The following is a 12,497-nucleotide window of genomic DNA, read 5'->3' on the forward strand; positions in this document are numbered from 1 at the left end:
CCAAAGCTTTGTAATTAGCATGATGGGAACCAGCTTAACTGAGCTAGAAAGAGACCGGAGGTGAATTCATCATTGACAGTGGGGGCCGGGTGAGAGCTGGTGGGTGGGCCCGTCCAAATCTCTCTCCACGACTGGAGTATCCATTATGTGGGCAGCGTGGCAGAACGACTAGAATAGTTATCAGTGACTTAGGTACATTAAAAGGATGTTGTAGAAATCACTGAGTAGATTTCTATCATGCAGAGAATTTTCCTTATCTTAAACCACTGGATTTACCTGACCTCAGTTCCCCACATTTACTCCATGCCTGGCATCTCCTCAGTGTTCAGCCAAATCAAGGTCAGGATAAAGAGGAGATTTGGATGGAAGTAAGCTGGATATTCAGGCTCCTGCAGTAATACTCAATTATTGAATTCTCTCGAAGCACCAACTCCTCTATAATGAAGTCCTCAGTTTTAAAATATCTTTAGAAATCAGGTGACTCGGGATTGGCAACAGCCAGCTTGCTGTCTCCTGCTTTCTTATAAAAATAAGACGGTAAAAATCCCAGAGAGTTGGCTGGAGTTGTTAAAAGATAATCTTGAGCATTTTGATGCACATTATTTTTCCTGCATCTTTGAGCCTTAAAAGACTCCATGGAATAGGACCGGAATCAGATAGGAGAGAAATCAGCTTGCTGTCGCCCTGCGGCCCTGAGACCCCAGCCACATCTGGTGTCCCTGTGCAGCCTGGCTGCTCAGAGGCCACACCTGCCTGAGCCCGGAGGACTGCAGGAAAAGCTGTGGCTCTGATGCATTCTTCTCGATTAGCCTGAGTATAGTCAGCCCCAAACAAAATAAAACAAAAAGGTTCATTTACGTCAAGGTTCGTAGTGTTTTCTAGCACATTCGGCATTTTTGGGGAACAGTATTTCTATGCACTGGAGCTCTTTTTCCGCTCCCTCTCTGCTCCTCACCCATCACAGAACGTGTCCCCGTACCTGCTATGTTGTTTGTACCTCTCTGGTAACGAAATTTGGGTCAGCAGAATGTGTCGCTGGTGTTTCTCCTTGTTACCAGTATGGATTGCTCTCCTGTCCAACCAGAGGCCCTGGTTGACTGAGAACATGTTCATTATGTAGCCCTTCTGATTTCCTGTACTATGTGTGCATGCGCACTGGATTTACAACTCTGTCAGACCAGCTTTTTATTTTTCTACTGTGTCTCTTGCCACGGACTGTCGTCTTTTTTTTCCTTAACTTTATTGATACCTGGGCATTTAGAGATTTTATTTATTTATTTGTCAGAGAAAGAGAAAGAGAGAGCATACAAGCAGACAGAGTGGCAGGCAGAGGCAGAGAGAGAAGCAGGCTCCCCGCCGAGCAAGGAGCTCGATGGCAGGACTTGATCCCAGGACCCTGGGATCATGATCCGAGCTGAAGGCAGCGGCTCAACCGACTGAGCCACCCAGGCATCCTGCCACAGACTGTCTTAACAAAAAGGTAGCTTGTACTGCCTCCTGGCTTGGTTGTAGTAACCTATTTGACTAAGTGCTGTCTAGCATGAATTAAACCAATCCTTGGTTTAGAAGAACGAACTTCCCACTCCCAGGATATTTTCCTGAGACTGGCTTGGTTATAAAGTTCTTCACTGGGCATCTCAAAGCAGTTTGAAACGTTCATCTGTAACTGAAGCAAAGTGTCTGTGTGTGTGTGGATCCTTCCTTGTGTCCTTGCCTCTGTCTCCTACTACTGGACCATGGGCAGTAGCCACGTCTGTGAAATGTTCTATAGGGTTTGGAGGCAACATTTTAGTAAGCAAAGAAATGGAAAACAGGATACCAAACGAGACAGAGGGGCAGGGAGGGAGTCCATCCAAGCTATTTCTGTATATGAAGGGTCTGGTGAGGAGAAAGGCCGAGAAAAGTGGGTTTGCGTTCATCACAGGCAGGTGTCACTAGGAGGTGACGGAAAACGCACTTGGTCCCAGAAGCCGCGGATAGAAGTTCTCTGCCACATAAGTTTGTAAAATAGGAGTCGATTAGCAGCTATTCTTCAGTGCTACATTGTGGTGTTGAACCATGTGAACGTGCTCTTTCGTTTACCTACAAATGATTTCAGAACCCAGGAGGCAGAAGGCACAGGACAGTGGGCAGAACACCCACACAGACAGGTTCCACGCTGGGAAATACAAAGCCCATTCAACTGAAAACAAATCTGGTTGTTTTTAAAGATGTGTTTTTGGTGGGGGGGTAGATAACGTATTGTTGGGAAAGGGTGTTGAGGCCTTCTGAGAGCTCTGCTGGGGGAGCGAGTGTCCATGAGCCCACGCTTATCCCGGTTTCTCTTCTCTTCCAGCACATCAGGTCCACCCATCTGGCCCGGCAGCACCTTCTTCAAGAGAAATGGAGCCCTTCTGCAAGGTAGGTCTCTAGGCGCGCCCCCTCCCCGCCCCCCCGGCCCTGTGCCCTTGGGCTGCTGGCAGCGGGGGGAGCTCTGTCCTCTTTAGCTGCGGGCACTGTCTGGAGAAGTGTGACTGCTGTGGGCTGCAGCTCTTTGTCCATTTCTCTTTATTTCCTCCTACTCACGTCTCCTGGTTGCTCTGAACTGTTAGCCCGAGACCGGGACCGGTTCTTTGGTCTGCCCCCACGGGTCCCGTTTTGGAAGTCCAGCTTGCTTTGGTGAAACTGGAATGACGTGGCAGTTAGGATTTGAGAGTAGCATGAACTGAGCTGGGCAGCTGGTGAAAACAACCCCCGCCCCCCCCCCCAGTCGTGTATTCCCAGTGCTCGGGCAAATGAGGAATTTTGGGGTTGTGCCGGCATTTTGGTGCATGGGGTAGGTCCCCTTACTCCTTGTTGGCCTGTGCGCCTGGACGGTTGGCTGTGGCTTACTCCCAGGTTCAGACTTCAGTCACCCCTCTCCTGTCCCCACTGGCGTCCTTGGCAGGGGGACGTTCTTCCTGTTGTCTGGCCCACCCTTGGCGGCTCCGCTGTCAGTCCTCTCCAGTGTGCTCAAGGAATTCCAACTGCCTTTCATCTCTGCTCTGGCTCTTAAGTTTCTTTTGAAATGGCTGAATAAAGTGAAAGAAGAATAAATGGTTAAAAGTAGCCGTAAGATGCGTTCTAGATACTTCTGGATTTTCACTGCTTTGGAGGTCTGTGGTGCAGAGAAGCTGGAATTGGTGAGCTCCTGAGGTTTCCAGTTTCCTGTCCCCGTTAGCCTCCGTCCATGGGCTGGGTGTCGGAGTAGCGAAAAAGCAATTGGGTCTCATGGTACCAAGAGGGTTAGAGCTGCACCAGCCTTCGAATGCGGAATGGTGCCTGCCTTTGGGTTGGTTTAGAGCAGGTAAACCTCTTTTCCTGAAAAGTTCATGCCGAGGGCCAGCCAGTGTGAAGGAATGGAATATAAATGTGGCTGAGAAAAGGGGCATTTATCTTCGGTTTTCCTGAGTCGCTCAAAGAGATGGCATCACATTTCAGTTGTTTTATAGGCCACATGATCACACATTGTCCTTTTAATAGCCTGTGAAATCAGTAGCTGAAGGATTTCCTTGCCTGTTTGCTTGGTACAGGTGAAATTTAGGCAGGTGGATCTCACTAATCCTCATTTTAATGACCGTTACAGATAGCCTAAATATTTAAGGAAAATAGGGAACTCCCTCCACTCTCAAAGATTAATACATAATTTAAAAAAATCTGTTCTCCCTTCAGATGGTATAAATGGAAACCAATTACGATGAGCCTTTGGGAGTGTTTTCAAGTGAATTTCAAAGTTATGTGCATATTTATTTTTCATGTACGTCTATAACAATGATATGAATATCATTCGTGTTTGGATTATTTTCAGAAGAGAGATTTTATTTAGCGAGTACATTTTCTTACAGGATTTTTATTCATTAAGTTTCACATTAAGTAAGATTTGCTCTTAGGATTAGTTTCTGGTTGTTTCTGCCAGGTGAAAGAAAGCATGAAGAAAACATCAGTAAGGTTCTGAAGTTGAGTGATTTCACTCTGAGATGCTATCTCACGGGTGTGGACCTTTTTTTCTTTCCCTGATAGGGTTTAAAATTCTAATTATTCTGAGCGTTGAGAATCTCATTATTACCAATTTCAGATGCTTATTCAATCCACATCCACTTAAGTACAGCTCTCCTATTTTTTTTTTTAATTTTAATTTTTTTGGTGTATGTGAAAATCAGAAGACTCTTGGTTGGAGTTTGAGCGGGTGGGCAAGGATTTGTTCATTTTTTCCTGCAATAGTTCTTTGCTGTATATTTGCTATATCTGTATATAGAGTTCTCAAGACACTTTTATGGTACTGAGATTTTCCAGACTCTGCCTGTTCTCCCTAACCAATATTTTTGTGCCCCTACGGTGGGTGGTACTGGTTCATCAAGCAGTCACTAACGCCCATGAGCAAAAGTTTTACAATGAAAACATGGGTGTATAAAGATGGGAACTGCCCAGTCATGCCAACAGACAATTGAGGTTAGACTCAAGTGGAAGAAACCGTGCCTGATTTATACTTTCTCGTCTTTATACTTTACATTTTAAAAATATGCACACGTTTCTTCTTTTCCCCTGTGGCAAGCAGGAGGGCATTTGTTCTAGGTAATTTAACTAGGAAAGAACTCTGTGAGTAGGTCCTAGCCTCAGGGACTGGGACTGAAGGCAAGCAGGATACCCTGAAGAACCTGCCTCCTAGAACGTGGTAGAAGGTGACATAGAGGCCCAGGGACTGGCCGGCACAGCCCGGCTGACGGTGGGTCCCCCTCCCATGCAGAACAGGCTACATGGGGGTGATCGGGGAGAACCCCACTGTGTGGAGTGTCCCTGGGAGTTGAGACTAAAAGAAGGCAGGCATGGTGGAAGCAGCAGGTGTGTCACACCATTTGGAGGAGGGAGGCTGATTATTGTCAGGAGGGTGGGAGTGTAGGGGGAGCGTTGACCTTGAACGAGGCCTTGAAAAATAGCTTGTGGATTTGTGGAAAGAGAGCAAAGGGCATTGCGAGAAGGGGAAACAAGAGTCTGTAGGCAACAGGGCGCACAGTGAGGGGGACTTGTATGGTGGGTGTGAAGAAGGAATACTTCGTGGGCACTCTGGGATGGCGACAGCCCCTGTTCTCAGCAGGATATGCTTCGGAGCACTGTTTTGTCCAGAGAGGATACGGCGTAAGTTAGACCCTGAAATCCACAGAACAATAGGCATAATGGTAATGTAATGGGAACCCATGTGTGTTGGTGAGGAGTTGTTTGGTTTATTAGCTGTTGAGCAGAAACATAGGAGTTTTATTTTTTTTTTCCAGCATAAAACCAGTTGCAAGAACTAACGGGAAGGAAGCACTCGGTCCTACTTGAGTGTGGTCTCTGTACTTGGTTCTTGAAGAGTCACTGGCGAGAGGGCCTGCTGACTCATCTAGCAGTTTTGAGGATAATGGGGTAAGATGTGGTTCAGATTACACCAGGCATGGGTACTTAACATAATTGGTCATTTCATCAATTCACAGTATTTATTTTAAATGCCATTTAAGCTGCTGGAGACAATTTCAGGATGTTAGCAGTTCCAGGGACCAGAGAGTACATTGGTTCTTGTACAACGGAAACCTCGCCGTGTGCCAGAAAGGGACAAGCCCTGTGTTTAAAGGGGGCCCAGGACGGGCCCAAACAGATGAGTGTGGCTTATCTGAGGCCCTGCAGAGTGGCTAGCTGACAGGTGTCTCCAGCTGTCCCCTCCTCATGTCTGTGTGTCCCTGTTTTGGTCTCTCTGTGTTTGAAATACATTTTTTATTTTATTAATGTCACACACACACACACACACACACACACACACACACACATTCCATTCACCCATCAAACTTCAAATTAGGTTACTTTATTTAAACATCACCCTTGGATGGGTTATTTTAATGAGTCGGTGATTCCTAATTAAAGACATTGTTCACCCCTGGGCTGACCCTTCATCTGGTCCCCGGAGGTGTCCGCCCAGCACTTCGTGGGGCCTTGCTGTGCTTTTCGCTTCCTGCCTTTGACTCAGAGTTCCTACCGGCTGCAGTCATCTTGGCTTCCACTTCTTCCCTTTCAGCCTTCGTCGGGCCTGTCGGCCTCAGCGCTCCCCGTGCAGTTGCGTTCGGAGAGAAGCCTCTGCCTCCGGCGCTCTGTGCCAGCTGCCCATTTGGGCCTCCTTGTCTCTTACCTCCAGCCCTTCCTCTGAGCAGGTGCTCCCCGGGCCCACCCCCACTACCCCACCTGCAGGCACATCTTTCTTACCCATCTCTATGTATTGGCCACCAGATGGGCTGGAGTCACCAGAGGGGTTGGGGGGGATGCCAGGGCCCCTCCCCTCGACCCCTGACAGCCCATTCTGGGGTCAGACCGCACATCCCAGCCTTTGGGGCAGAGACGCTCAAGCACAGATGCCACCACCAGCCAGGCCCCCTTGCTAACACCCCGCCAGCCTTCTGGACCCTCCCTCCGCCTCCCTTCTCTCTCTCACTCCAGGACCGGGCCACTAATTATTAAGTCTGTTTACTTAGGATGCAGTGGCAGACTTCAAATAAATTTCCATAACACGCATAACAGATTTTTGTTTCCATTCACTTCTGACAACCCACTGGATGAGCTAATGAAATGGAAAGAAGACCTCGGAGGCCCTTTCAGTGCACAGAGCAGGATTGTGCTGCTGCAGGCCCATCAGCAGGCAGGGAGAAGGGAAACCAGCTCTTTTGCTATTGGACGCAGGCGGTCCTTCGGAGCGCACAGGTGCACACTTGCCATTGGTCAGACACGTATGAAGTTGACCGTGACCATTGGGTGCCTTGCTTCAAGGAATGCCAGTTTCCCCAGTTCCAGGTTGGCTTTAGGTGCCCCATTTCCTGGGAGTTCATGTCCTGCACCCCCTTGCCACAGCCCTGACCCTCGGCCACGGCTCTGCTGTATATTTTTACTGCTCGGAAGTGTGTAGTACCCTCCCCTAAGCTGTATTTCCTGCCCTAAAAGGCTCAAGAGCAAGTAGTCCGTGTATCAGAAACAAGTGTTAGTGGGAGAAGCCCTGGACGAGGAGCGAGGGGGGCCTAGTTGTGGTCCCGGTGCTGCCACTGGATAAATGTGTTGACCTTGCGTAGGCCACAGGGCATCCCGAGTTTTTCCTGTTCTCATGTATGAAATAAGGAGTGGACCTCAGAGGAGGCAGCGGTTTTGTTGAGTACTAGGTCCATTCCATTCTGGCAACTTGTTTCTGAAAAGCGGGTCAAAATGGATATGAGGCTTAGCTTGAGCTCAGTGGCCAGAGCGGCGCCTCAGTCAGCTGCGACTGCAGGGGGTCCAAGGAGAGGAAACAAGGTGGGGGCAGCCTGGCTGAAGATTCCAGTCCTTGAACAAGACAGCTCTGGAAGGTCCCCATGCATCTTAGGGCGGTTGTGCGTTACCAGTTTGGAGAGCCTGGAAGTGAGCCAGTGAACCCTGTCTTGGCTTCTTGGGGAACTGGCTTAAACCTCTCTGTGGGGATGATGATGGTAACAACAACAACAAAAATAATAATAATGTTTTCTCATTTGAGGATTCAAGAAATTCCTATCAGTAAGACATTTAGAAGATGCTAAATTCCTAGAAAGAGTTAGTTATTGGAACATCTTAAAAAACTCTGGGAAAATGGGAAAATAGAGCTGGACTGCTCTGACTGTGATTGATTTCCCTGTGCTCTTTAGCTTCCCTGGGAAAATTTCCCTTGTCCCTTTGCTGGGGTTAGTGATTTTCAGGACAGGGCCGAAGACGGGAGGCCCCAGATCCTGTCAGATGTATACATAGAAGGGAAAGATTTGTTCATCCCCTTATCTTCGACTCCTTGCAAATAGGACTGTCTCCTTGCGAGGTCACCCAGGTCACCAACAGGGAGCTATCCCCCTCGCTCTCAAATCGCATGTACACAGCAGGTGCGTAGACAGCCAAGCGAGGGAGCAGCCCGGGTTTGAATCCCTCCCTCCCTGGGCACCCGCTGTTGGACGTTGGACCTCAGTTTTGATCATCTGTACAGTGGGGCTACCAGATGTGCTCCCCACAATCTCTGTGGAGGGTCAGGAAGAACGAGAACGTTCAAGCGTAAGTCCAGTCCAGTGCCTGGCACCTCACAAATGCTCGATCATTAACTTTCAACTGTTTCATTCCCGGGGCTTCTGATCATCAAGCCTGGCAGATAGAGTCAGGGTGAAAAGTTCCACCAACACCTCAAAGGAGTGGACTCCTGGTCGCCTCTCCTTTGCGTGATTTCCCTTCTCGCTGCCAGAGCGCCGTCGTTTCCTTCTCTGTGGAACCAGGATGGTGGCTCTGGACCCCCTCCCTGCCCCGGCCGCCAGCCCCCGGGCCCTGGCACTTGGTCACTTCTCTCCAGAAGGACTGCGGCTCGGATCCCGGGACTTGTTTGGCTTTGCCTTGCCCCTCCCCCACTCATTTCTTTCCCATTTGATTGCAGCCCCTGGGCTCTTTGGCTCTTTTCATCTAATCTGCTCCACAAGCTGACTCTTTTGTCCATTTTGCAAACGAGGGCATCAACCTAATGCATAAACCTCCGGATTCTTGTCCCCAGGCACACCCATTTCAAAAAAATATAGTAATAACAGAAAGTGGAGGGAAGGGGGGAGGGAAACCTCCCTACATTTCCCCCCCAAGTCTTAATTGCCTTCTGTCCTCTTTTGGCTTGTGGAGCCCTTTGCATTTTAGGAGGGGCCCCTTTCTCTTGGCATCATTTGTCTTCTTGTCCTGCACTGAGTTATCTGTAAAGATATTTACGGAACCACAGTCATAAAGTCAGGAGGCTGTTTTTGTTCCCAGTCAGGTGAATTGAAAGGCATGCCGGTCACCTTTCTAGTCACTCATGGTCTATGTGGTCACTGGGAACATCCTCTTAAAGCTAAATACAAGGAAATGTAAAAAATACAGGTAGATAGATAGATATGTTTATATGGATGTAGTTTTAAAAGAAGGTTCGGGTCAGTTTTGACTGTCACTAGCTCTTGGGAATCCAGATTTACCCCATCTTCAGTTACCCCCACTCTCCCAGTGTTTCCAGCCTGTCGTGGAATCTGAGGAAACATCAGTCCTCAGCCTGGATTGTTTCTCTGGCTCGCACGTCAGCTGGTCTCTCTCCTACCGTCTCTGGGAACCATCTTCATGAAAATCTGGTGTTGCACCCTGAGAAAATGATACCTTGTGGACAGAAATAAGGCAGTTGGAAGGAGTTGCCGGTCTGATGGGGGACATGGCATTGAGAGCTTCCTCTGGGTGAGGCACCTGCTGGGCAAGGTCCTTGGGTTGTCCCTCCTGTTTCTGGCTAATATTGCCAGAAGGGGAGACAGGCTGGAGTTTAGGAGAAAGGAGGTCAAGGCTGTAAGGGGAGTGTTGGAAGATGTCAATCCAGAAATGGCCACTGCAAATAATGGAACAGATGAGATTTTCATGGGGGCATAGATTGAAAAAGAGGGAAAAGGTTCATGTTGGAAAAAAACGTAAATTTATGAGAGAAAGTGGTGGGAGCTGACAGCAGCAACAGTAACAGCAGAGAAGAGCTTAGAAACGGGAAAATCCCTGAAATGAAGGGCCAAGACTTTCAGAAAGAGGGGAGGGGCGGGAGCACCCACTGGTACAGAGAAGCCAGAGAGGACGGGATCAAGGCAACGCCACCTATGGGCGTTGATGGTCACAGGGGCATGAGGGCCTTCAGCACACATCCACTAGTCTACTTTCTGTCTTTATGGACCTCCCTATTCAGGACACTTTTATAGGTAGAATCATGTAATAAACAACCTTTTCTGTATAGTGCACGTGTTCTCTCTCTCTCTCTCTCTCTCTATATATATATATATATATATATATATATATATATTTATTTATTTATTTATTTATTTTTTAAGATTACTCATTATTTGAGGCGGGGGAGAGGCAGAGGGAGAGAGAATCTCAAGGCAACTCCATGGTGAGGGCAGAGCCCCACACAGTTCTCGATCCCGCCACCCCCATGACCTGAGCCAAGAGTTGGACACTCAACTGACTGAGCCACCGAGGTGCCCCAGTGTTTTACATAATTTCTGTCTTAGCCTTCTACATTAAGTATGATTACACCCATTTCATAGATGGGAAAAATAAGGTCCAGATAAATGCCCTGCTCAGGGTCACAAATCCAGCATCATAAGCCTTAAAAGCCTCCCACTACCTGATCTTCGGTTCGGAATGGCCCAAGTATTTTTTTGAGGTGTTCCCCTGGAGACGTTTGCCTGTTCTGCAGTGTCTTGCAGACTGGGGCTGGGGAGAATCCTATTGTAATGGTCAAAAGCAGTTTATAATGAGAAGACAGAAAGACGGAAATGAGTCCTTATGTTGTCTGTTTTCATTCAGGTAATCCAGGTGCTTTATTCCTCTTTTGCTCCCCACACAGCGCTATTGTAAACAGCTAAATATTAAGATACTTCAAAGACTGTGGATAGAAAAAAAGAAATCCTCAAATCAGTCATTCAAAGGTGAATGCAGTGAGAGGAACCACTCCTCTGCAGGATGAGTATTTTGAGTGTATCTGGATTTTACAGTCATAGATAGATGGAGCTATTTTTATACCAATTATAATTTTTCAATAGCAAGATATCCCTACAGTTTAATTTTTGAACATTAAAAATGTTTGCTTATCTATTAAATTGTATCAGATTATAAAATATACAAAGATGATACAATTTTGGATCACATTGTACTGCAGAGCCTGCTTTTATCAAGGTACTCAGTCTCAAAATACAATTGGAAAAGTGGTTCCCCTTGAAGTTCTGTTTAACTGTGCTCAGATAGAAGTCTAGAAATATTTTTATGCAATTGCCAAGAGGCTTACAATGAAGAATTTTTTGGAATATGCTCATGGAGCTGTTCACATTACAGTTTCAGAAGTGCACTTACAAGCGTCTGTCTACCTGTAAACTGCAAGAGGTCAAGTTTGTGTTTTTGTTTGGTTCCCCGGACGACCAGAAGGCGTGGCTGAGATTTCCTAGGTGTAGTGGCTCACCGCAGAGCACATGATAGGTTGGGAGTGTGTGTGTGTGTGTGTGTGTGTGTGTGTGTGTGTGTGTACGTGTACCTACACCAATGAATGTGGCCTGGACACTCAGGCTTGTTCCCACCCCATGTTGTGAGTCTGCAAGAACAAATGTCTCCTGCCCCGTCATCCCCCTGCCCCTCTTTTAACAGGGGATTCTGCCCCACCCAGTTCTCCTGTTGGCCTTGGTAAATGATGATATTCGGATAAAAGACCTCCGTTTTCAAATCAGGTGTACCTGGATCCATCCCCTGCCCAGCGGTCTAATTGTCATCTGACCTTGGAAAAGCTACATGAACCACTTTGGGCTACTGCAAAATGGGAAAACACCAGTCCTACCTAGGAGATTGTATCTCTGTGGGGATTAGCCCATGGCTGTGTAGCGTCTCCGCTATTTTGTGGGAGCTTCACGTGCAAATCCCATCATTGCTGCTTTCCCTCCAGGGGAGGCAGTGTGCTGGGAGGGGAGAGCAGAGACCTTGGAGCTGGCCAGTCTTCAGTGCAGAGGCCAACCTTTGCAGTCCCCCGGTCATGTGACCCCAAGCAATTCCTCTGATGCCTCTCAGCCTTCCCTTCCCAGCCAGTCAAAGAGATGGCAGTAGTTCATGGGATTTTGTAAGGATTACAAGATTGTGTACGTACAGCAGTTGGCAATTATTGCTGGTTTAATAAATAGAAGTCATTATGCTTATGATAGCATTTCTGCCATTTCCTAAGAGTTTCAGTACCTTCCACCCCCCAAATAACAATAACGTAAAAAAAATCCTTCCCCAGTTGAACGGAAGTTATACCTTCAGGAGTATTTAAAACTGTTTCCAGTCTCTGAAGCTCCTGCTACATGAAGGCAAATGCCCACAAGACACCTGATACCCGCCGGAGGAGGAGAGCTGGAGTTCTCACCAGCTGTTCTCACTGACACTTTGGAGTGACTAAGATCTTGCAGAAATGTGACACAGAGAAAGAAGGGATGGGTTAGAATGGCTTGTGATCTGTACTTCTGTTTCTTTATCTCAGGGTCTGTGCCAGAATACGAATTATTTGCAAAGATGCATTTCAGAGGTGGGAGGGAAAGAAAGGAGAGAGATACAGTGATAAAGAACTTCAGAAAATCATTTAAGGGATCATATTGAACTTGTCCCCCACTTCAGGGTCACCCTAAAACACATGGGTAGGACCTTTTTGGGCTGTGATTTTTTTTTTTTTTAAATTTTTATGGGGCATATTTAGGTGATCTCATGCTGCTAATTTGATACCGATTGCATTGAGGTCTTAGAACTACATGTCTGTGCATAGAGCTGCTCTAACGCAGTGTCTTGGCCGTGGGCTCGTTTCCCCCACTGCGAGCATGATTGTGAGGACACCGTAACCAAAGATGAGCAGCCTTGTGGCATGCAGAAGGGTTACTTCTGTTTATCATTTGCATGGACTCTATTCCTCAGACTCTAAGAGGCTTCAT

At 47.4% G+C, this 12,497-nt stretch overlaps 1 protein-coding gene across 5 annotated transcripts in view; it reads left to right on the plus strand.

The window, feature by feature from the left end:
- Window positions 1–12,497, plus strand: part of FOXN3 (forkhead box N3) — a 400,340-nt gene that overhangs the window by 283,888 nt on the left and 103,955 nt on the right. For all 5 annotated transcript variants that reach the window (XM_047738590.1, XM_047738593.1, XM_047738594.1 and 2 more), the window contains one exon: window positions 2,336–2,400. In XM_047738590.1, the coding sequence (XP_047594546.1) occupies window positions 2,336–2,400 (65 nt within the window). The remainder of the gene's footprint in view (window positions 1–2,335; window positions 2,401–12,497) is intronic.

This window comes from Lutra lutra, chromosome 7 (genome assembly GCF_902655055.1).
Source record: "Lutra lutra chromosome 7, mLutLut1.2, whole genome shotgun sequence".
NCBI lineage: Eukaryota > Metazoa > Chordata > Mammalia > Carnivora > Mustelidae > Lutra > Lutra lutra.